Below are 23,952 nucleotides of genomic sequence, written 5' to 3' on the forward strand. Positions count from 1 at the left end.
AAAGTTTATTTTAATTAAAGTAACATTTACTGTTGAATGGATAGCCAATGCCGATTGGGTACCCAATTGGATACTGCGGCAGATGGCCGGCACTGGCTGCAGCAGCGGCGGCGGCAGCAGCAGCAGCCGATGCCGGTGTTGCAGCCGAAAACTGCTCCGAGGAGTACATCACAGCTGTGTGATTCTGATAGATAGGGGCACCGCTGTAGGCCGCCGTCGGAGTGTACGCGATGGGTAATACTGAAGAAGTTGCCCCTGCCGTTGCCGGGTATAGTGATGCACCGGTGGTGGTGCAGAGATTCGGATCGCGCTGCTGATCGTACACAGGAACAAAATAGCCAGTCATCTCTGGATCTATCGTCGATGGATATGTATACACGAGAGGAGAAGGTACAGCGTAGATAGTTCCGTCCGGCTGAAAATGAGAATATTGAGAATAACCGAAATTCTATTCTGAATGTTTTACGTGTCCTACCGCCGTTTGATATGTGGTCGAAATTCCCGGTGTACCCGAGCCGTACATCGTAGTCCCGGTGACCGGTGTGCTACTTCCGTTGTCACCATAATTCACCGTATAACCACTGTTGGGCGTTGCCGAGTTCGAATAGCTCGCTAGAGGAACTGGTTGTACGACGTTTATCTTGCCTGGTTCGTCTTTTTTGTCTACGTCTTGAGAATTATCACTGCTTTCGGCATCATTGCCATCATCCGTCAGTCCATGCTGATGAACGTGATCGGAATGGAGATCCACTTTGCTGCCGCCCTCGTTACCCGCGTCACTTATGGCTACCAAAAGTGTTCCGCCGGTTTCGGAGTCAGCCATTATAGGGGTTACAGCACCCACTAGTGAACCATGCTCGTCGTGGTTTGTGTTCAGATTAACCTGGTGAAATATATTTTGGTTAATTTAATTTAAAACTAAACTAAACTTTTCCGTGCTTACTTCATTCAACTCTAATGGTTGTAATTCGCTGGCCTGCAGCATAGGACTAGTTGCTTGGTGCTTTTGAAGCTTTAGTGTGCTAAGTTCATTGGTTGTTTGCGAGATTTCTTCACAGAGACTAGAGTTTTCCACTGTTGATAAAAATAACAATCATTGTAAATAAAGTCTTGGAGCAAATTTTTTTGATTGAATGTCAATTCCCCGAAAACCATCCTTTAAAGTTCCATACTCCAGCTGGACCCTTTTCCTAGGAAACTTTTTCCCATTCCCCAGAAAATCATTACCCCGAAACACCGTTCCAGAAAGCCATTTTCCTGGACCTGCCATTCCCTGGTAAATTTTGTCCCAGAATAAGCCATTTCTTAGAAAGTTATTATACATAATCCGCTTGTATTTGTGGGACAAGATCTTGCAAGTGAAACTTAGCTGGAAGGTTTCGTCCCCGTTTACGAATAAATCTGGTGTACCGCAAGGCAGTAATTTGGGACCCCTTTTGTTCATTTTAACGACCTTACTTCTGCCCTTGAAGGAAGGATGCAAACCGGTATATGCTGACGACGGTAAATTCTATTTACTAGACGATTCGTTGCATCGAGGATTCTCATCGTCTTCAATTTCGTTTGGATAGGATTTGTTAGTTGGTGCAAAGTGCACTAAATGTGAGGTTATGACTTTACACCATCAAATAAAATGGCCCAATTCGGTCCAGTTAGTCTCGACGTATGATGCTGGCCAGCTAGCGTATGTTCGAATTACTATCGTGCCCAGACTAGGACACACTTCTAATCTTTTGATGATAAAATTTCCATACTAACATTTTTTGTTGTTTCTGAGTAATGGGTAAAAAACTCGGTTTTCCTGAATATTTGTCTAATTCAAAAATTCATATCTCATGAACGAAACAACGTAGTGCAAACAGTTTCTCATAAAAATGTTCGTAAATATTTTTTAGCAATTCACATATGGATTACCGGTGGATCTAAAGTTAAAGTCCAGATCCTGTTGCTCTCCAGAAAAAGAAGCAAAAAACGAAACAGAAGCAACAATCACGAACAAGAGCACGAACGAAAACTGGAGAAACGGATTAGAAAAAGAGGAAAAATGCAAAAAAACGTGACAGAATGTGAGGGAAACTTGAAACATGAAAAGAGGAAAAAATGGAAAAGAATAAAACGAGAGAGAAAACATGGGAAACAAGGTGACTGAACTGGACTGAAAAAAGATAAAAAACGGAAGAGCAAAGAAGCAAAATGAGGAAAAACAGGGAAAACCCTAAAGGAAACCCGAAAAAAAAAGAGAAAGAAAATGAGAATAAACTGGACGGAAAAAGAAAAAAAAAAAATAGGATAATAAAGGAAAACACGAATAGAAAACGAGGAAAAGAAAAGAAAAAACTGAAGCAAGAGAATGGAGAAACGAAAAGAAACAAAAAAAGAGAACAAGACAGAATGGAGAGAAAAAAATGAAAACAAAAGACAAAAGGGATAAATCCAAAAAAGAGAAAAAACAACATAAAAGGAGGAACAGATGAACGGAAAAAAGAGCGACAATCAAACAAAAATTGGGATGCAAAAGTGGGTGAAAAGCGATCAGATAAAAGAACCGGGACCGAAAAAAGAGAAAATGGCAAAAACAAGACAGAAAAAACGAAAAAAGAGGGACGTAAAACGGAATGGAGGTAATTCAGGACTAATGGAAAGAATGAAAAATGGGACAGGAAAAAAGAAAACCGCAGGAAGTAATGAGAAAAACTGGATATAAAATGAAAAATATGAGACAAAAACAGGAAAATGGAACAGAAAAAATAGAAATGAAAAACAGAAAAACGGACTAAAGAAAAAGGTAAACCGAAAGACAAAAACGAGAGGAAAAATGTGCAAAAGAAGAAAACGGGAGAGGGATAAGGAACGAAAACAAGGAAAAAAACGAAGAGACAAGTAAGAGAGGTAAAATGGAACAGAATGGGGATAAAAAATAACAAAACACAAAAAGGATAAAACGAAAAATAAAGGAAAATCAAGACATAATAAAAGGAACAGATAAACGAAATAAAACAAGCGACCAACAAACGAAACTCAGAGGAAGAACGAAAAACGGGACAGGAAAAGAAAACAAAAGGAACAGAGATAGAGGAAACAGCGTACAGAAAAAAGAAAAATGAGAGTGTAAAAGAGGGAACAACCAGAAAAGAAAGGAAAACAAGAGAAATTAAAAGAGAAAAAAGAATAATGAGGGAAAAGTCAATGGAAAAAACGAGAAAAAGAGGTCAAACGGGTCAAAAGGAAAAGTATGACGCAAAAATTGGAAAATGGGACAGAAAAAGGACAAATGAAAAACAGGAAAAACGGCCTAAGAAATTGGAAAATTAATGGCGGGTGCGCGTTTGAGGACAACCGGTGTTAGGCAGGGCTGGCGAAATCTCCACTTCTTCGTTATACTACATTTTACAATTCCAGTAGCATAACATGTCCAGGGCAAAGCACATTTACAAATTCGATCGATCTACCATTTTTCCTCCCATTATTTTTCCATCATCATTTAAAATATGAAATCCCGGCCTTTGGAAGAGAGATCTCAGAGTCAGTTCGGGGAGTCCGCGCAGGACCGGAACGCCTCCGCTGCGGGCATTGGCGTTGATTGCATGATTTTTAATTGCATGAAGCTCTCCCTTCCGACCGCGGATCGTAGATGATCTAGTGTTTGTCAATCACTACGAGCCCTGGCTAGTAAGGGTTATTTTTTCGTTGAGTCCGAATGAACGATAGCGAGTAAGGACAACACATGCACAGCTTAAACACCTTGTCTTAGATTCAACCGTTTTTCTAGGTTCACTGACCTCTAGTTGTAATCTGGTTTCATTTTCGAATTTTTACTCAGTAGATGGTCATTTGACTATAGCTCCTCAGCGAAACAGAATTCAAAGTTCAAGTAGTCTAAAGGGTAATTGAAGAGTTAATTATTAGGAATAACATTGGTCAAGAAAGTATAATTTCATGTTTTGTATTTACGGCGCTACGGGTCTGCTATCTCGTTGGTAGCCAAAGGAGCTCTCTTTTTTGCTACCAGCGGGGTAGCAGCCTCATAGCGTCGTGAAGACAAAAGATAAAATTGTACTTTCTTCAACAATATTGTAGATAATAATTCACTCTACCATTGTCTTTTACACTACTTTTCCGAATTCTGTTTCGTTGAGGCACTGTAGTCAAATGAGCATCTACTGAGCATAAAACCTAAATTTGAGCCTGGTTTTAATCCTTCAGAACAGCGAAGCGGCTGTTCTAGAAACTTCAATCCGCTAGTGTTACATTCGGCTGTAGAGTTCGGGCTATTTGGGAACATAGTGGAACATATTCTTCTGTATCTAATTTTGCTTCCAGTTGTAAGTCAGCCTATCTTGATTTATAACTTTCTATGAAACGATTCTTTCTGGGGAATGGTACATTCAGAGAAATGGTACATTCGGGAATATAATTTTCTGGTTAATGTGCTTTCTAGGGAATGATATTCTCTGAAATTGAGTTCTGGGAAAACGGTTTTCGGAGGAATGGTATACAATCATATATTTTTTGACTCACCATCAATATCATGATTATCTTTGGAACATATTTTAACTGTGCTCGTAGTATCGTAACTGAGCTCGTTGCCGACTTCCTCGGCAATGGTTGTAGTAGTAGTGGTTTGCTGGCCGCAGTCATTTTTGCTAAGTGGCAAATCGATTGAACTTTCTAGAGAGCTACTACTGTTGAGAGCGCTGTTTCGATTACTGAAAGATTTTTGCTTCTCAAATTTTTTCTTCTGCACCCTTGGCATACTACCGGGCAGATTTGCTGTTGCCGGTAGGTTAGACGGATCGAAATGGTAAATTGATCTGAGAAATAAAATCGTTTTGTAAGCAAACTTAAAGTAAACTTCAAATTCAATGTTAACACACCCATCTTGATTGACGATCGGCTGAAGTGTTTGTGGATCAATCAAAACACTGCCCTTCGGCACGCTTGCCATATCGGTTACGGCCCAGACGACTCCACACGTTGCCGAAGGGGACTGAACGCACGGTTCCGGCGTATGGTCACCGCTACCGTATCCGGTAGGCGACGGCGTTACCGAGTCCGACCGAATCGATTGTGTTTTGTAGCTGAAAGTGAAGTATGATCTATTGAGTGCGATCGTGACCGCTGCCGTACGGGTACGAGAGATCAGCGTTGCAGAAAACTTACCCACTGCTCGACGGAGACAATCGCCACGGTGTGTTTGTACTAGCGTTCGAGTCTTGCTTCGAGAAAAGCCGTGCTCCGGCGCTCTTAGTGGATGTTATCGAATCTCCGCGCAGAAGTGGAGCATTTTGCGACGAGCCTCCGTAGCCGCCGAAACTGTGCGACTTTGATACGCAAGGCCTTTCATCTGGTCGGCCGTCGATCGACTGAAAAGAAAGGAACATATATCACGAGGCCCAATGACTTTGGACTGCTAGAAAACATACCACCGATTGTACTTTTAAAAGACGATTGTTTTGAAGTTTCGGGCGACCATTGATTACGTCGGCATTTTCGGCTGACAGCCACTGCCACTGTTCCTCGGAACCACCGTCCTAGTCAAAAACATAATCACTTTTGTGTACTTTAAAATGCTAAGCTGAACCTACCTCCCGATGTTTGAATATTCGCCGCTTAACCTTTTCGTACTCTTCCTCGCGTTCCTCGAAACTTTTCGCCTTCCGATCGAGCACGCCTCGATCGGGACAGTGCAACATCCCGTACCGGTACTCGTCGAAACTGTGGGTATCGCGCTTCAAAATCGACTTGCGCGGTTCCTCCGAGAAGCTCTCGTTGATGAGCGTCTTGAAGCGAATCTCCGGTATTCGCGTAGCGGGCGTAACCTCCGCGATCACACTCTGCTGGGTGGCATCCACGTTGTGCTCCATGCCGAAGTAGGCCGCCACACGGTGAATCAGCATCCGATTGTAGGAAGACATGGGCGGAAATTTAATCTGCGACCGGCTGCGATCCATCGCCAGAGCCTGCAATTCCTTCTCGATCTTTATCAACATGTTGCGATCTTTGAAGTTTTTGTTGAGCGTCTCCTTGAAGAACTGGATCAGATTGACGCCAGATTGGTCGGTAAACTGTTCGCAGGAATTGTCTCGCGATAGGAATCCGGACGATGAACCACCGCCTCCACCACCACCACCACCGCCGCCGCCGATGGATCCACCGTCGGCACTGGATGAGGAACCGCCGCTCATATTTTTGAGCCGAGGTTTGTTCCCTTTACCCGTTGCATTACCTCCAAGAGTACCACCGCCTCCTCCTCCACCACCTCCACCGCCACTGCCAGCTATTATTCCATTGCCTCCGCCGCCGCCAGCACGGTGTTTTTTGTTGCTATGAGCACTACTTGTTAGATTACTATTAGAGCTACTGTTATTTCTTATAAGGCTATCAGTAGGACTTTCACATTGTATATATCGATTTTCCTCGTGTGAAAATTGTATGTTTAACTGATTGTTAGAATCATTATTATTAGCACTAAAATTAACCTCACGTAGATTACGACTTTCGTTATCACAATAGTTATTATTAGATGATACTGGCGACGATGATGACTGACTGATGTTGATGGCGTTGGCAGTTGGTGTTGTGCCAACGACGGATGCAATCTGACCGGACTTGTGCTGCTGGTCTGAGCGCTCCAGCATGGTTCCGACCGGTTTCAGATCTTTTAGTTCCTGATTGATTCCTCCGCCGGTTGAATCGTTGTTTTTACCAATCTTACCGCATGGATGATGATCCATTTTGTCCAGATCGTTTTTAGCGAATCCAGCGGCATTTCCATTGTTGTTGGTTCTACCATTGCTATTCTTGTTGTTGTTACTATTGCTGTTACTGGTGCCGTTGTTAGGATTGAACGACGACTTCGGAGGAGTAAGTTTGGGAAAATCCAAATCCAGCTGACTTTTCCCTCCTCTCTCTTCGCCTCCGTAGACGATTATGTTCGGCGAATGCTTGCCTGCCTGTTTGCTGCTGTAGTCATTGTTGTTATTATTGAATAGTCGGGATTCCGATACCGGTGAGTGTGAGTTACTATTGTTAGACTGCGGTTCGCACATTGCCCCGATGGACAACGTATTCGGCTGAATTGGCGAACCATTGCTGCCACCATTGTTGCTATGCTGCTGATCAGATGGCGACCGCGGTGTAGGCGTTCGGGGAGGAGATGTTGACTCACGCATGGCGTGACTTCGGGTTAAATGCTTGCCTTTGCCACCAAGAGTCTGCAAACGAGAGATAAAAATAGAAAATAGGTTTTAGTCAATCGATTTAGCGATTTAACTGACCGTGAAAATAAATCGACAATAACGATAAATCAATGCGAGGAAAAAGGTAATCTACTGGGTTCAATCAAGTTTCCAAATCAAAGCTCTATTTTATTGATGGCTTCGTTTCGGGTGCGGTCAAATTCATGACCCGTTGGTGAAATAATGTTGTCAGCAATAACGATTCAATAACGGTCCACCCACACGCGGGGTGCACGCGTCAGTTTCCGTTCAGCACACAACATGAACTTACGATGAACCGTCATCGGAGAAACCAGTCATAATCGGTCATGATCGCGCACGTCCAACTCGATTAAGTTGAGAAGTGATGGCGTCACACTTCAGGATAGCTATTCAACACATCACATGCGGTTCTCGTTTTGATTCACTCACTCAATTTTCTTCCACCAGCTTGGTTGCTTGTGATACAGTAGGTATAGGTACATGCAGCTCACTCAGCCCGTAAAATGACGGTACGGTCGTTCGTTCTTTCTTCGAGCAGGTTGCGTTGGTAAGCAGGCAACTAGCCAGCTAGCCAGTCAGCCAGGGTGACGATGAGAAAGATGCTCCGAGGGAAAACGATGATATATTACCTCGTTGCAACCAGCAGCGGAGCAACCACCGTGTTATTCTGGGAAATTATAGCTCCCGACCGAACAGATGGTTACGAGTTTTCCGCTTAGACACGCATCTTCCGTTCGTAACATTGGCAGTGAAATCTGCCCACCTAATTTCAGCACAAGTGGGAGAACTGTGAATGAATTTTTTTTTGTATTGGGTCTGTTTTTGTTATGACTGTTCAAGGAGACATAAAAAACCAAAAAAATTTAAAACCATTATATTTTTCAGATTTTGATTCTACAGACTTTTTTGCTTATTTTGATATTAATTTTTTATTGATCCGGCCAATGAGAAGTAGATGAAAAACGTTCATATACCTATATGCAAGTATTTCAGTGCCGAGCGGAATAAACTCGAGGTAATAAAACACAGTTCTTTTAAAAACACAATTTTTCAAAATTTATGTATCGTTTTCTCGGAAATCAATCAACGAATTGGAACAAACTTTTTCCTATTTGTTGATAAAAGTTAAGAAAAGACTCTCATTTTGAGCTTTGTAAACGAAATTTATTAGCGATTAACTTCCGGTGAAGCCGCGCATTTGTTTTCGTTAAGCTTTCACCTTCAGTCTGGCATAGATGGCGATATTGAAATACATGCTGAGTATTTCCGAGATACGCACGAAACACATCACTCGAACTAATGCCGCTCTGATTAGTCGCGTCAGTTTGTCCAAAAAGCCGTGTTTGTGCATTATCTGCCATAGCTGGTGTAGATCGACTGTATCGTATGCTGCTTTGAAGTCAATGAAGATGTGACGCGGTTTCGAAGGAATTCTCGAATTTTTCCAGTAATATGGTTCATTAGGCGGCGCACACTTTCTTCGTCCAACGTTTTGGCTATCTTTTTCCACCAGGTCTTCATCTGATTGATGTCTTTGACAACTTTTTCCTTTGCCTTGAGTCTCCTCTTCATGATTGCCCAGTATTTCTCAATAGGGCGGGACTGGGGGCAATTGGGTGGGATAAGGTCTTTCGGAACGAACTGGACCCCTTTCTCTGCATACCATTCTTGAACGACTTTGCTGTAATGACAGCTTGCCAAATCTGGCCAAAACATTACGGGATGGTTGTGGGATCGAACGAACCAGCAAAATTCGTTTTTGGAGACACTCCTTCTGGCACAGTTCCGAAGTCATTGTCTTATTTGTAATGAAAACTTTCGTTTCAAAAACGAAAAAAAAAAAACCCGAATTAATCCACCTAGCGGCGTGACCTAGCCTTTCTACTGCCACAATAACCATTATTTAGTTTTTCAGGAGCATCTATAATTAACTTGACTCTATTTTTAAAATTCTGTATTCCTCAAAATCCTTATTTGCCAGTAAAATTCACAACGTCCAATACGTAGAATAATTATATTTTCTTTCCTTGGGTGCGTAAATAGTTGCAAGCGTCATTTATGTTACTTGGTGAACACCTTATTTAGTTTTATAATTTTTACGTGATTTATAAAAAAATATAATTTTTGCAGACTTGAATGAATATATATAGAAAATTAGAAATTAACCCTCTAACGGGTCTACAGACGGCCTTAACTTTCGGGCTTCAGAGCCACATACGAAACATGTTACGAATTGACAATATGAAATATGTGTTCTTACCAGATTTTTTGATATTTTGATATTAATACCATGCGTTCAAAAGTTAGCATCTTTGAAAAACAAAAGTTCAGAAAAATTATCATTATACTTCGCTTTTGAAGAAAAAGGATATCTACAACAAAATGATTCATCTCAAAATTTTACTATTAGTTTGCTTGGCTTCAATTTTGCAATATAGGTATCTGAATTAGAAAAAAATAACTGAATAGAGCATTAGATATGAAAAGAGAAATTGAAATTTTTCTTAGCTGGCGCTCTTTCAAATAATTATTTTTGCATGAAAATCAAAACTTAAGCTTCTTTTGAATGTACTTTCATGAAAAGATAGTCATTAGCTTGGTCGCATCGTTTTTACAATGTATCCCATAAGAGGGACAGGGAAACAAGATGAGATAAAAAAAATAGTGCAAAAGCTGCGCCATAAACATGCTTGAGAATGGGAAATATGATCGATATGATTTCAAGTGCTTGTCATTTTTTATTTATTTATTAAAACATGATACATGACATAAGACATCTATCCTTGAAAATGTCACTAACGAAAACAAATCTTATAAAACTATTACCGTGCAACGTTTACTTCCTATTTTTCATATAACCTGCCTAAGCTCTAGTATCTATTGATAGAAAAGAGCTTCTATTGATGCGCAAAATTTGTTTGAAATTTGTATAATTTTGTTTGGAAAAATCAACTCACTAGTATTTTTAATCCTATATACCACTAGACCTACATGTTTAAATTAACTACTTTTCTTCGCTTTTTGCTTTTCTTGTACAATTGTGAGTAACATCAAGTGAAGAAAATGACAATTGAAATCTGAAAGCAAAGAAAAGTAAAAACTTTTCTATTGAATCCCGCTACTTAATATTTATTTGCAACAGATACGTAGTTCGCCTACGACGCGCAGGCTTCATCACTGTCTTATTTCAAAGCGTATACGTATCTGTCGCGAATAAATATTAAATAGTGGAATTTAGTCGGTAAAAGTTTTTTCTTTTCTTTAATTTCAGAGTTCATATTCCACTAAGAGACTTCAAAAACTTCAAACAATTGACCTGTTTCTCACTTTTCTTGAATTTCAATGCAAATTTAAAAATTGCAAATAGTAATCACTTACACAGATACATACACACATACATACATACATACATACATACATACATACGTACATACATACATACATACATACAAACAAACATACATACATACATACATACATACATACATACATACATACATACGTACATACATACATACATACATACATACATACATACATACATACATACATACACACAAACATACATCACACACATTGAATACAACCAACATTTGATTGATATGATTTGATTTCACACGTTTTAATTAACGGTTCAATATACGGTGCTTAAGTGTTAAAGTTTGAATAACTTTTGAATGAACCGTCCGATTTTAAATAACTCGGTTTCGTTTGATAGATCTCAGCAGTAATTTTCAAACAATAATAAAATGTGTGATGTTTTTCATTGAATTAATGCTTATATGTTACAAAAATATGTTTTAAATACTATTTTTTCACATTTCTCTATGTAACTTTCAAACTACAAGTCCAATCGTCATGAAATTTGGAAGTTAAGGGTTTGCAAGGCTCTTCTTTCATATGCAATCAATTTTGTTCAAATCGGTTAAGGGACCTATGAGATAATGAAGTCCCATATTTATCGTATTTTTATACATAACTTTTGAACTAAAAGTCCGATCAGTATGAAATTCAATAGCGACCAATGGGACATCTAGACCTTTCATTTGACACTAAGAACATTAAAATCGGTCCAGCCATCTCCGAGAAAAGTGAGTGAGATTAAAAGCGTCACATACACACACACACACACATACACACACACACACACACATACATACACACACACACAGAAAATGCTCAGTTTTCGAAACTGAGTCGAATGGTATATGACATTCGGCCCGCAGGACCTTCTTTCCATTTCCGGTTTTCCGAGTGATTTCTATACCTTTATACTATATATTTATATAGTAGAAAGGCAAAACGACGCTCCTTAAAACCTAGCAATAGTTTTGACAAAAATTTATGACATTCTTCTGCAAGATTGGTTTGTCTTAACAATGCTACCATAAAACCGTCTTAAAACCGTATATTCTTGTAAGAGAAATCATACTCTGAAGAAACAACATTCGAGCGTAAACAACTGATCTGTCAAAATGGGCATCTGAACCAGGAGAAAATTGAACAAATATGAATCTTTTAATCGAAACTTTAGCAAGATTTCATATGAAAAATCAGCGAAATCAAAAAACAATGAAGATTTCCAAATGAGCTGAGGAAGGACTATGCCGGTGATGATGCATCAATGGTATATTTGTATGTTATTAGAAAATTTGGTTCGATTGTATTTTGGCGGAGGCGGTGCCGGTGCCGGTTTGTAGAGTTGTTTGTATTTTTTAAACTGAATATAGATGTCATTAGCCGGTGTTGAGAAAATGTTCGAAGGGGTTGAAGCATATATTTTTTTAAAGACGGTTGTAACGACAAAGTATATACAAAATTTTGCAGATTAAACTTTACGCATGGAACTGCCGTGCAGCCCTCTTTTATTTTTTAAAATCAATTTATATGGGTAATCATAATGACTGCTGTACTTAAAAAATCTTAAACTCAATATAAGTAGGTGAACCTCCAGCACAAAAAACATCTTACATTGACACTTTGTTGACGTTTTCTTTGTTATTCGAGAATAATTATCTTGCAAAAAACTTGGTCCCCTTAAGAAATTCAAACAATTCTTGTTCAAGCACAACTTGTCTTCTTCAAGAATACAATAAGTATAGATGAACTTATCGACCTCTTGGAAAATTTTTCTTTGTCTTGTGCAACAAATGTTAGTCTAATGAGCGCTTTCATGTTGATTTAGATAAAACCATTGAAAAAATGGCGAACAAGACTGTATTGATTACTTTTGAAATTCTACCCAATTGCATATGGGCGTTTATAAATATGTTGTCATGCAATATCATAAGTGATCTTATCTTTTTAAATAAATGTTCGGACACTTAAAAGACTTTTTGCCGCAATTTGTTGAAAATTTGGTAGCTATCAATTGCGTCATGAAATTATTGAGTTTAATTTTATTAATTATTTTTTTTTAATAATCTAGCGAAAATAACCGGCGCGTTAAAATTTACCAACTTTCAAGTCACAAAACATCGACAAACTGAGCGTGACATGAAAAATTTCTCATTGATTGACAACAAAGCAGCTGCTTTTATTTTCAATTTTCATTTATATCCATTTTGGAAAAGCAATATCTGTGAATGCTTTTTCTCTTATAGCTTTTAGTCAATTTAAAAAAATTAAGACTGTGAAAAGTGTATGATGTCTTGCAAGTGTTCTTTGAGACGACAACTATAAAATCATCAACACTTGTGGTGGTTTTCTTTTAGTTTCAACCGACTCTTGGAAGTCACTATAAATACATATCGATAAGAATTACAAGTTTTAAGAGGACCTTTAGAAATATTCTTGAGAACCTTCTTTAGTGTGGGCCTCCCCAGATTTATAAGGGTTTTATGGCTGTTTTATCGCAGATTTGTAGAATTGCAAGTTTTATATTCGGTTTTAAGGAGCAAATGCTGGAAACCTCTTCAAGTGCATCTTAAAATTGAATTTGTTACTTGGGTACACAATTGTGTAGATTGCTAAATTTAGCAAATATTTATTGCAATGTGTAGAATACACTGGTTTTGGTATCTCGAGAGATAAAAAAAAAATATGTTGATCCAAAAACCAAAAATATTGTATCTAAAACCCTCCGTGCTTAATTATGGAGGGAGTTCCCCTGAGGAGGGATTTATGAAAAAAGCTTTGTTTCGCTTTTGCTATAGGAATTTTTGCTCTCAAACAGATTTACGTGACAAAAAAGGCAGCTGACTGTGAAGCAGCCAACGAGAGGAGGGGCGACGAGAAACATGAGAATGAATGTATGTTCCGCCATAAGTGTGAAACGCCTCGGCGGTTCTTTGCCAAACGTGGCACACATGTTTTTGACATAAAAGAATCTGCGCAGCAGGGTTGACAAAAAAGGAAAGCGGTCTCTTACAAGGGGAGGAAGGTTTAAATGCGTAAAGGAGTGCGTTTCTCTTGAATTTGGAACGATACCAGTTGTACCAAGTGGCTGGACGACAAGAGGGGATTTCTGAAAGTGGGGAATAAAGTACCCATGCACACGTGGGAGGTTCAAAAATGTAAAAAAGACTTTGTCACGCTTCATAGGGATTATCGAAAAGAAGACAAGTGGCTCGGGGACAACAGGGGGGGGGGGGGGGGGGGTCTGACAAAGGGTAGGCACATTCAAATGAAGAAAAAGGGTTTTGTTTCTTGCATTATCAGAATTTTCGTTACAATAACAGATGTACAATAGGCTGAGAGACAAATGGACCTCAAGTATGATCGGGCAAACAGCAAGTGTTATTATATTCATATACAATAGAGCGTAAATTATAATTTCAATAATAAAATGAATGAAAAACAAGTTTTTGAGTAGTCTTTCGTTGCAAATGTTATTTTTCGGCGAACGTCATCCCCTGTCACAACACAATTCGTCACAAATTTTAAATCCTTTCTATCAATTCACTAAAAGTTGAAATCTAAATCATCTCTAAAAAGGATTTAGATAACAGCATTGATAAAATGTAGAATAAAGCTACTCTTGCCTTTTCGGATGTGAATCCCATGCACATATAGAACGCCAATATAAATCCTATTTTCTAATCATACATTTGATAATACCCGCTAAATGTCGCCCAAGGTAAGCTTTACAAAGGACCTTGAATATTTTTTTTTAAATAAATTTTATTCAATTGAATTTCAATTGAATTGAAATTCAATGAATTGAAAAGTCACTTTCTACGTGCTCACAATTACACGTCCCAGTTAGAACATTCAAGCTGGAGGATGGATGAATAAACAAAACACGTTTGCCCTAAGAAATATTCATATAATATATTCCGTTAAAACCACCGATCGATTTCGATCGAATGAATGAACTAAAGTATTAAAAAATTCATAAGCACATAGCTTCCAAGTGTGTAGGGTGGTGTGTGATAACAAAGCAGCACAGAATCGAAAAGAACAACAAGTCAGCAGTGTTCGTTACGTCACGTACCATTCACAAGCACTGACCATCATCCTGGTGGCTGATGGTATATAAACCTTTTTCCCAGCTGCACAAGAAAACGTGTGAATGGAAATCAACAACGCAAGTAAAGGTGACGCGAGTCCTGTACATATGGCATCAGCTGTGATGACTCGCAACCAAGTCGGAATTTCCACTTGGAGTTTATACGATTATACGTCAATACAAGGGCTGATTGATGTAAAGTTTTTCGCAATTGATGAAAAAAATCCGGTTAGTTCTTGCATTAAGTAAGTTGCTTTAAACTGTCAATTTATTTATTCTGAGTAGCAGCTTATTCTTCAAAAGCGGCGACCTTTAATTTAATAAATTGATATTTATTTTCAAAGGGGCAGTTCTTTCAGTAAATGTACCCTCCCCTAAGTAAACAACATTCAGGTACCTATCTAAAGACGGTGACGCCATCACGTGACGAATCTTTCTGCCTCCGTAGCTTTCAAATGTCAACGATTTTGCGCGCGATGTTGATGAGTGATGAATTCAGCAGCAACCGTGTAGGTCTATCTTTAGAGATTATGCTGCTGGCGGTTCAACAAGACTCTCAGCCAGCCCGCCGCAGATTGACTAGGTGACTGATTACCTCTGAGTACATTCGATACACCTGCGGAACGATGAACGATTTCATTTCAGTGCAAAAGCTACCAATAAATTGTTGTATTGAGTTATAGAAGGAAAAGTTTGAGGTACGTCAGCATTAGATTCGCTACAATTGAATTCTGCGAAAAAGTAGCAAGACAGCTTTTTAAATTGTATTAAGACGTGAAAAAATGGTGATGAGTACTGTTTATTCAGGGTACATTTGAATAGTCATCACTTTAAGATCAAACGGTTCGATGCAACCATAGAATCAATTTGCATTTGCATTGCCATTGCAAACGTTTCCATTAGCGTACATAGCAGGGGAGGCAACTAAAAGGAAAATGGTTCACTTGTGAACCAGTGAATCCCAAAAGTAAGACTACAAGAGAAATGAATAATTAATAGAAAAATAAAACACTTCGAATTCTCACTAGTGATGAAAACTGAATCCCAACGCAAAACATTATGGATAGACTCAGCTTCAAACATGGGAAACAGAATGCAATATAAATGAAGGCTTTTTCACGTATCCGATGGGATGAAATTAAGTGAGTTATACGTAGCAAATCACTAAACGAACTTCAAAGTAGTCTGTAGTTTGCAGCCAAATGACTATTTCCCGTCTAAAAAACTGGTTTAATAACATAACCCATCATATTTTTTAGTTATTTTTAACGTTTTTCAATCCACTTGATGATAGTCCTTTTTCATTTTAAATGCAGAGATAATGCAGGGAAAACAAAACATGCAAATTTATGTCAATTATTACACGTGAAAAAAGTGCTCTTTTTCTTTTGGGATGGAACAATGACAGCCACTCGTCGCATCGATCCTTTCTCCGAAGTGTGTGGTGTGTTGTGTACTGGCACAACAAACGAATTTATCCATTTATTGCTTCCCATCAACTGCAGTATTTACCTACCGACCGTACCAACGAGGGGGCGGGTGGAAACAGTGAAATAAAATATTTTACTGATTAATCATAAAAGACGGGGGAGAGTGTGGCAATACAGTCATAAAAGTCAACAAAGACATTCTTTCCGTTGTTGTCGTGAATCATTATGCTGCTTCCACCAAATGGCACTTACTTGTTTCAAGCAAGTCGGTAATCAATATGTATAAATCAGTACAAACAAAATTACACAACTTAAAGGTCAGACCACCATCAATGCCACCTGTTTCGTTTTGAATTGACAGTCCTTGGTCGTGGTCTTATTTGCCCCAAACACGCACTCACTAATCATCATAATTTATTCCGAATAGACAGCGAACGAAAGCTTGAAGGATGAGAGAGGCGCCGGCCCTTAAGTGGGCCATATTTTCGGGCAAGAAAAGATACATTATCATGGACCGACAATATACGACCTTGAAGCGAAAGATATCATCGCGAGTGGTTAGTTTCTTTTGCAATAGCAAACGGCGGTAGTTTTCGCTTGGTTTGGCAAAAAAGATGAACTTGATAGTGTTGTTATAAAAAAGTTTGATTTTGTTTAGCGTTTCGCTACACTTATGATTGATGATTTGAGAGAAATGTTTCTGGGCAATTCCACAATGGTTGAACAGAATTGATTAAAGTCTTAATTAAAGTATAACGATGTTAGATTCTATTTTGAGAAACACAATATGGTTGATTGAGGTTGGCCAAAATACATATCCTATCTGAACTATAGAAGAGGCTTCATCGGTCTGTAACCAAAACTAAGCCTCTGGCAGAATGCCGTGTTTTCGTGGTTAGAGACGTAGCTCGCTCTTTACATGCTTTACACAAAGTTGAGATTAATACATGTTCACTTACACTACAGCTAGTGCGAGCAGCAAACCAGGGCCGGATTCATTGTGGACCCAAAAGAGAGAAGGAGCCCAAAATTTAAGTCTCAAACAAACATAAGGTAATGATATACAAATGAAAGTATCCTGGCCAAAATCCAGGCGCCACAGTGGCAAATTGATATATGAATGTAACCGTTATATAGCAGACTCGTGCAAATTATACCAGCGTAGTGTTTTTTCGTTGTATTGTATTGTATTGTATATTGGTCGAATCATCTAACAATTGACATTATCTACATGAAAAATTAAATCTAAAACTAAGACTAATGCAGCATCCTGGACCTTGTTATTCTTCTACTGAAAGCGCTTGAGGTAACATTTCCGAAGTTAAATAAGTCTTCGACTAGCGTGAAGGTGCGAGTGCATGACGTCAGTGGTTCATAAAATCCGTACATGGTCCGATGGAATCTAGTTGTCAGCAGACTCGATGAACGAAGCTATCTACGTGAAGCTCTAAAATCAATTTGAGACAGTAAAACCGGGGCATCAAGCTCATTATTGAGAAGCTTGGCTACAAAAGTCGCTGGTTGTTTCTTCCGACGACTCTCTAGCGTATCCAAGTCTAAAAGCTGGCAACGGTCTTCGTAGCGGGGAAGATTATTAGTTAGACGCCACGGCAAATGTCTTAGAGCGATACGGACAAATCATCGTTGCACACGTTCTATTCTAGCTGTCCAGCACAAGTTATGGGGATTCCAGATGATACAGGCGTTTTCAAATATTTGTCGTACTAACGCGCAGTACAATGCTTTCAAGCAATGCGGATCTTTAAAGTCACGAGCGATTTTTGTGATGAATCCCAGTTGCTGCGAAGCTCTTGAGATGACAGCATCATATTGTTGGTTGAACGTGAGCTTGTTATCCAACAGAACTCCAAGATCAATAATCTGATCGACGCGTTCTAGAACAACTCCCTTTATCTGATAGTCAAATGAGATAGGCACATTACAATGATGAAATGATATTGCGACACATTTTGCAATGCTTATTGTTAGCTTGTTTCTGTTACACCAATCAGCGAAGATGTCCAGCAGGGTTAGCAATCGGCGGCAATCGTCAACAGATTTCACAACTAGATAGATATTTAGATCACCGGCATATACTAGTACGCATCCGGAACCCAGCAGATTAGCAATATGGTTAAAGTACAAGGCGAAAAGCAAAGGCCCCAAGTTACTACCTTATGGGACACCAGAAGTATTACAAAATTCACGTGAAACTGTCGAATTCAGCTTGACACGTAAAGTACGGTCTGTAAGATATGAGCTCAACGACGAAGTCAGTCTGTCAGAAACACCCAGTTTAGAGAGCTTGTGCAAGAGTATTTGATGATCTACTGTGTCGAACGCTGTGTACACAGCATCGATTTGCGTTCCGGCTTCCATTTGTGAAATGCAGGTACTGGTGAATTCGATCAAGTTAGTCGACATAGAACGACCCGGCATAAAGCCATGCTGGTCAACTGAAATATAGTTTTTGGTGCTGTTCAGGATTACACTACTGACGATGATTTCAAAAAGCTTTGATCCAGCAGAAAGACTTGTATTGCCTCTGTAGTTCCTTACGTCTCGCTTTCTTCCTTCTTGAATACGGGAAACATATAGGACTGTTTCCATAGCGTAGCGAAACTTCCGCTGATCAAACGATTTGTTAAAAATCCGATTGAAAGGCAGGGCAAGAACAGTAGCGCAGCGACAGAAAATAATAGCTGGAATACCATCGGGACCAGGTGAGTAAGAGCTCTTCAATTTCTTGGCACCAGCAATAACCATATCTGGAGTGATGTCAAAAACATCCAGATCAACTGCACCATCAGGGACATCCGACGCAGCTATTTCAGCATCAGATTGTGTAGTACAGCAACTCGCGAACACAGAAGAAAAATGATCGACAAACAATTCGTAAGATTCGGTAATTGTCGAGGATTCCATTCCACCCAGGATCACACTAGAAGGAATGGAAGAGTTTTTCCTCTTAGAGTTTACGAATGTCCAAAGGTTTTAGGATTATTTCGCAAACCAAATTGCACCCGCAGTACATAGGATTTGTAAAGAGAACTATTCAGTCCACGGTAAGCGTCACTGGCATCTTTGAAAGCGCGTTTATTTTGGCGGTGTTCGTTGCTTACGAAGTAGTCTCTGTTTTGCGTTGCGTTGCCGTTTCAATCTGCGCAGCTCACTGTTACTCCAAGCAGGTTTTAAAGGAGGTTTAACTCTAGGTACATTTCTATTCAGCCTGCAATGCAACTGCAATGTCATATCATCCAAGTCCATCTCGCCCAATAATGCAGACCAGTCCAGAGAAGAAAGGTATTCATCAAGTGTCTCAAAGTTGATACGACGATAATTTAGAGGTGCCATTCCGACATTGATTGCAGGAGCGTCAACGGGATCTACCACTATAGGCGAAAATAAATCCAGTGGAGGATGGTGAGGAGCGACGGGAAGCAGCGAAGATATTGCGCAAACCACTGATTAGGAATACAGTACACGAGGTCAAGTGTTCGTCCAAGGTAAATACTCACTGGATTTACTTGTTTAAATTTAGGAATTCGAATCCATCAACCACAGCAGCACTAGCAGCAGGAAACATGAGGGAACTGTCGTATTGTACTCCAGCCCCCCCATTACACCAGGAAATTTGCGGTTGGTTGTAATTCTGTGGTCAGAAACCTCTTTCCCACGAATCGAGAGGATATTCTCGTCTATGAACCACCTTGCTTCTATCGGGAGGGATGTAAACTGCTACAAGCAAAAACTTCGTGCCTCTGATAACAGCAGAAACGCAGACATGTTGAAGTTATAGAAAATTAGGCTAAGGATAATTCACTCTTAGTTAGAAGCGACACTACACACGCGGGATACAGCTAGTGTATAATACATTATAATGTAGAATCTGATTTCTGTTCACGTCCATTTTTTACGTTCAAAATCTAAATTAACGTCTTTTCTTTTTACGCCCAAAATTCGAATTAACGTTCTCTTTTTTGACGTCCAAAATTTGGCATAATTATAAGAAGCCATTTTTCATAACGACCATTTGCAATAATTTCTCAAACATCACTTTATGATCATACCCGCTCTCCTCTGTTTCAGGGCGAGATGGCCGCAGGTCGCGTGTGTTTGCCGGTGACCCGCAATCGGAAGCGTTGGTCACTATGGGGGGGCAGCCACCCCCGCAGAAATTCTTTATTCGTTTCACTGGGTTTACCGACTACGAGTTAGTTTTTCTTAATCCTCCCATGGATTAGTCTCCGGTAAACAACAATGTGGGGTAGCATATCAGGTAAATAATTAATTTTTTCTAACGGTAGTTTTTTACAATTAACGGAAGGCACTGTGAAGAAGTAATGAAACAAAGATATTGGTAGGATCCAAACAGAATGGGACCAGGCGTGAAGGGGAAAGCTCGGAAAATGAGGTATGGGAGGGTCATTGAAGCAACACTTAATAAATTGTGCACCGCTCCTTTTTTGTCTAAGCTGGGGGATCCGCTCCATCCTTCCATTGACAAGTGTAGATATTTTTATACCCCCCCCCCTCTAAACTGTTCACATGGGGTATGGATGGCTCCATTCCAAATAGCACATCAACACAGTTAGGTATATTGTAGAGTTTTACCAGTGTTTTTTGGCTATGAGGACATTTTAGAGTTGAAATATTCATGTATTTTCGTTTTATAATAGGAAAAATAGCCTTCGGCGTGTTCACAACGCACGAGTTTTGGCTAATTTTCTATTTAAAAAAATTTAAAGATGGAATTTGGCAATTCAAAGTCTGAGAACCATTTGCTGTGCACAACTCAATATTCGTTTGGTTGGGATATAAAATCTTATTCATTGCTGAGATAATCATTTAGAGAAATATCACGGAAATTATGGATCATAGCATTTCTTACTTGTACATATTTATTTATTATTAAATAGGTAACGCAACATTATAAATTTCAACAATACTGAGTGTGTATAATTGCTTAATTAGAAAGGATATGGTACCTGCAAAATTTTATTCGATTCTTACGAATTGCTTTCGGTCCCACCGATGCGTCTTGTGTTGGTTCGTAATCCGCCACCGTGTTATACAGTATAACGAAAGTAACGAATCGGAATCTTGCATTGCGAACCATTCTTTTTCTTTAATCGATACTACATTATCAATGTATGCTCAATTTTTTCAGCCACATTATAGGTACAACTAATAAAATATTCTCCCAAGCGAATTGAAACAGTTTTCCGTGCATGAAACATTTACGTTTAACATTTTGCCCAATAGTTTGGCTTCGCGCCGAAACTCACAGCTCACAGAGAAGTCCCGAAACACGATTTAATATTTTATCACCACGTACAGAAATAATCTCGCAAGAAACCCTCCCGAACGAACCCACATGAGACACTTTTTCGGTCATTGTCAGGTCGAGAGCACAGCAGGACGTTACCGTTGGACGCATTGAAAAATTTATGAAGGTGAAGCAAACAACTTCAGCCGGAATCCTTCTAATACCCACTCTTCCTTCACTCTCCGAGAGCCGCACAAGAGCGTCGTCACACATTGAAATGAACCATTGTGGCTCTGTGGTGTAGTACGTATACGTTGAACTCGAACCGGTAGGCAAAGACCCGGTCATCTCTCCTCCCCAGTTCAGTGTAAAAATCCTTTCGTTTGTGGATCTGAATGGGCAGCAATGTACCGACCGAAAGGGAAAAGCTTTCAACCGCCCATCGTCTTTACGAACGCCCCCCATGCCAACCAACGGAAACCAAGCAGTCATTTATGATCAATAAATTCCAACCGTGATTTCGTGACAAAAAGTGGTTCGCCGGCGGTTGACTAACAACAGCAGCAGGTACATGGGGACGCAGTGCGCGTTGATACGGTGCTATACAGTTACTGCTTATAGCTGATGCGGGAATTTCCCACCGATTGAAAGACGATGCCTGCGGAATGGAATCGAGCTGCACTGGCAGCCCCATTTGCCTGTACCGCACAAGAAAGAACGGAAGCAGCGAAAAACCGCATCAAATCCTTGAAATGTCATATGCGGAAGTGTAGCAGAAGGTCAACACCATTCTTCTTAGATGTTGGAAGACACGTGCGAACCATCAATAATCATCATGTGCCCGGTTGTTGGGAAAAACTTCAAAACCCAGTAAAAGGTTTTATATTGGATTGAAGTCAACTAACAACGAGCTCGAACAACAAACGATACCCGAGAAATAGTTGGGCAAGTTTAATGAATTATTGTTTGGCGTCTGTCATATATCCTGCTGATACCGGTGCGGCGCCGGCGGTACTGGTAGCAGAGCAGGCCACGGCAAGGAGCAAACTTTAAATGTCAATGTCGAAGCGATTAGGCAAAATAGATGGTCGGGCTTACCGGGAGTAAGCTGCGTCGGCGGCGGCGGCTCAGAAACTTTTGGAAATGAATGGAAAATTGCTACCGCAATGAGCAGACAGATAGATAGATAGTTAGATGGAGTGCTGTCGCTGTGTTTTAAGCCGCACCACAACCACCACAACCCCTATTGTTGACATGGGAAAGAATGGGTTTATAAATTACTCCATTCGTGAGAATTGTATGTATGCATAGGATATAGTGTATGCGTGGTAAATGGAAGGTAATGAATTTGGGTGGGAGGAAAAGAATACCATTGATGATGAACAACTTTGACTATGAACTGAGTGAAACATGAAAAATGAAAATGTGGATTTGTTTAAAATGAAGGGATCTTAGAAAGAAGCAAGAATATTTGTTTGAAATTGTTTTTGAGTAGTACCAAAATAATTATAATTAAAATCGAGAAATCAAATATTCGATCCAATTGGTTCAAACCAAAAAAGTACTTGTCATTAATTTTTAACATTGAAAGAATTTGTAAGAACAATTAGAGTAGGACAATGTTTCATGCGTTAAAACATAAAAGGCTCCAATGACCGACAGTTAACTACAAGCAGAAATGATGAATTGTTTCGGACTATCGCGATTACCTAATCGTTGATTCACTTTTAATGATGGATCGATAAAGAAGCAAATTGTAGCTCCCAGCAAGGCAACAACAAAGTCAGTCGATTTCTTCACTCCTACACGACGTCAGATGTTTATTCTTCGGGTCGGGCAGCCAGTAACCGCGCTAACGAACACTTTGTGATGGGTGGTTTAGGATCCGACAGGTGATTGGTAATGAAAATGGAAATGAATATGATTTCCCCGAAGCAAATCACGCTCCGTGGCAGAGGTGGGCTAGAGTAGTGGGGTCTCGTTCATATGACAATGGCAATGACATTCGGTTGCCTTTGACGTTCAGGCTGGCTTCTTCGACTTTAGTTGTACACTAAATCAGTTTGTTCCTATTACTTTTGACTTCGGCAGGATCGAGGATCATTTTTGAAGTACATAAGAAATAACACAACATTAAATAAATGTGTTTTTGTAATGTCGACTTCAAGGTTTAATGCCGTGTTGAAAGTAAAGCTTCTTGCAAACATCGTTAATGTTTTTTCTGTTGAATTATAAATCAAGCACATCTCTTTGAGTAACCGATGATAAAGCTGCGATAAAATTACCTAACTGAAGACGCAATATTCTCTATTTATTCAAGGGGTGCAATTCAAATTGGAATTGTCTTTATAGAATGTTTTTTGTGAAATACCGGAATAAAATTAAAATACAATATTTTGCAATAATATCGTTCCAGGCTGTCTGTTAAACCTTTTTAAATACGGCTAATATAAAGGAACTGTTAAAACGCTATCTTTCGTCAAGTTGTTGTTAACAATATCGGTTGGAATAGGCGTTCAAAGCTTGGATATTTAAAAAAATTCAACACTTTGGCCCACGATAGCAAAAGTCTAGAAAGGTGCA

The 23,952-nt window shown here is 39.5% G+C and overlaps 1 protein-coding gene across 1 annotated transcript in view; it reads right to left on the bottom strand.

Annotated features, from left to right (window-relative positions):
• Positions 1 to 23,952, bottom strand: part of LOC128736623 (protein encore) — a gene marked incomplete at its 5' end in the record, with an annotated part of 46,067 nt that overhangs the window by 16,773 nt on the left and 5,342 nt on the right. Inside the window, 8 exons of the mRNA XM_053831110.1 lie at positions 31 to 415; positions 476 to 883; positions 944 to 1,074; positions 4,519 to 4,811; positions 4,875 to 5,078; positions 5,161 to 5,363; positions 5,424 to 5,531; positions 5,586 to 7,214. Of these exons, the coding sequence (XP_053687085.1) occupies positions 31 to 415; positions 476 to 883; positions 944 to 1,074; positions 4,519 to 4,811; positions 4,875 to 5,078; positions 5,161 to 5,363; positions 5,424 to 5,531; positions 5,586 to 7,214 (3,361 nt within the window). The remainder of the gene's footprint in view (positions 1 to 30; positions 416 to 475; positions 884 to 943; positions 1,075 to 4,518; positions 4,812 to 4,874; positions 5,079 to 5,160; positions 5,364 to 5,423; positions 5,532 to 5,585; positions 7,215 to 23,952) is intronic.

This window comes from Sabethes cyaneus, chromosome 2 (genome assembly GCF_943734655.1).
Source record: "Sabethes cyaneus chromosome 2, idSabCyanKW18_F2, whole genome shotgun sequence".
NCBI classification, from domain to species: Eukaryota; Metazoa; Arthropoda; class Insecta; order Diptera; family Culicidae; genus Sabethes; species Sabethes cyaneus.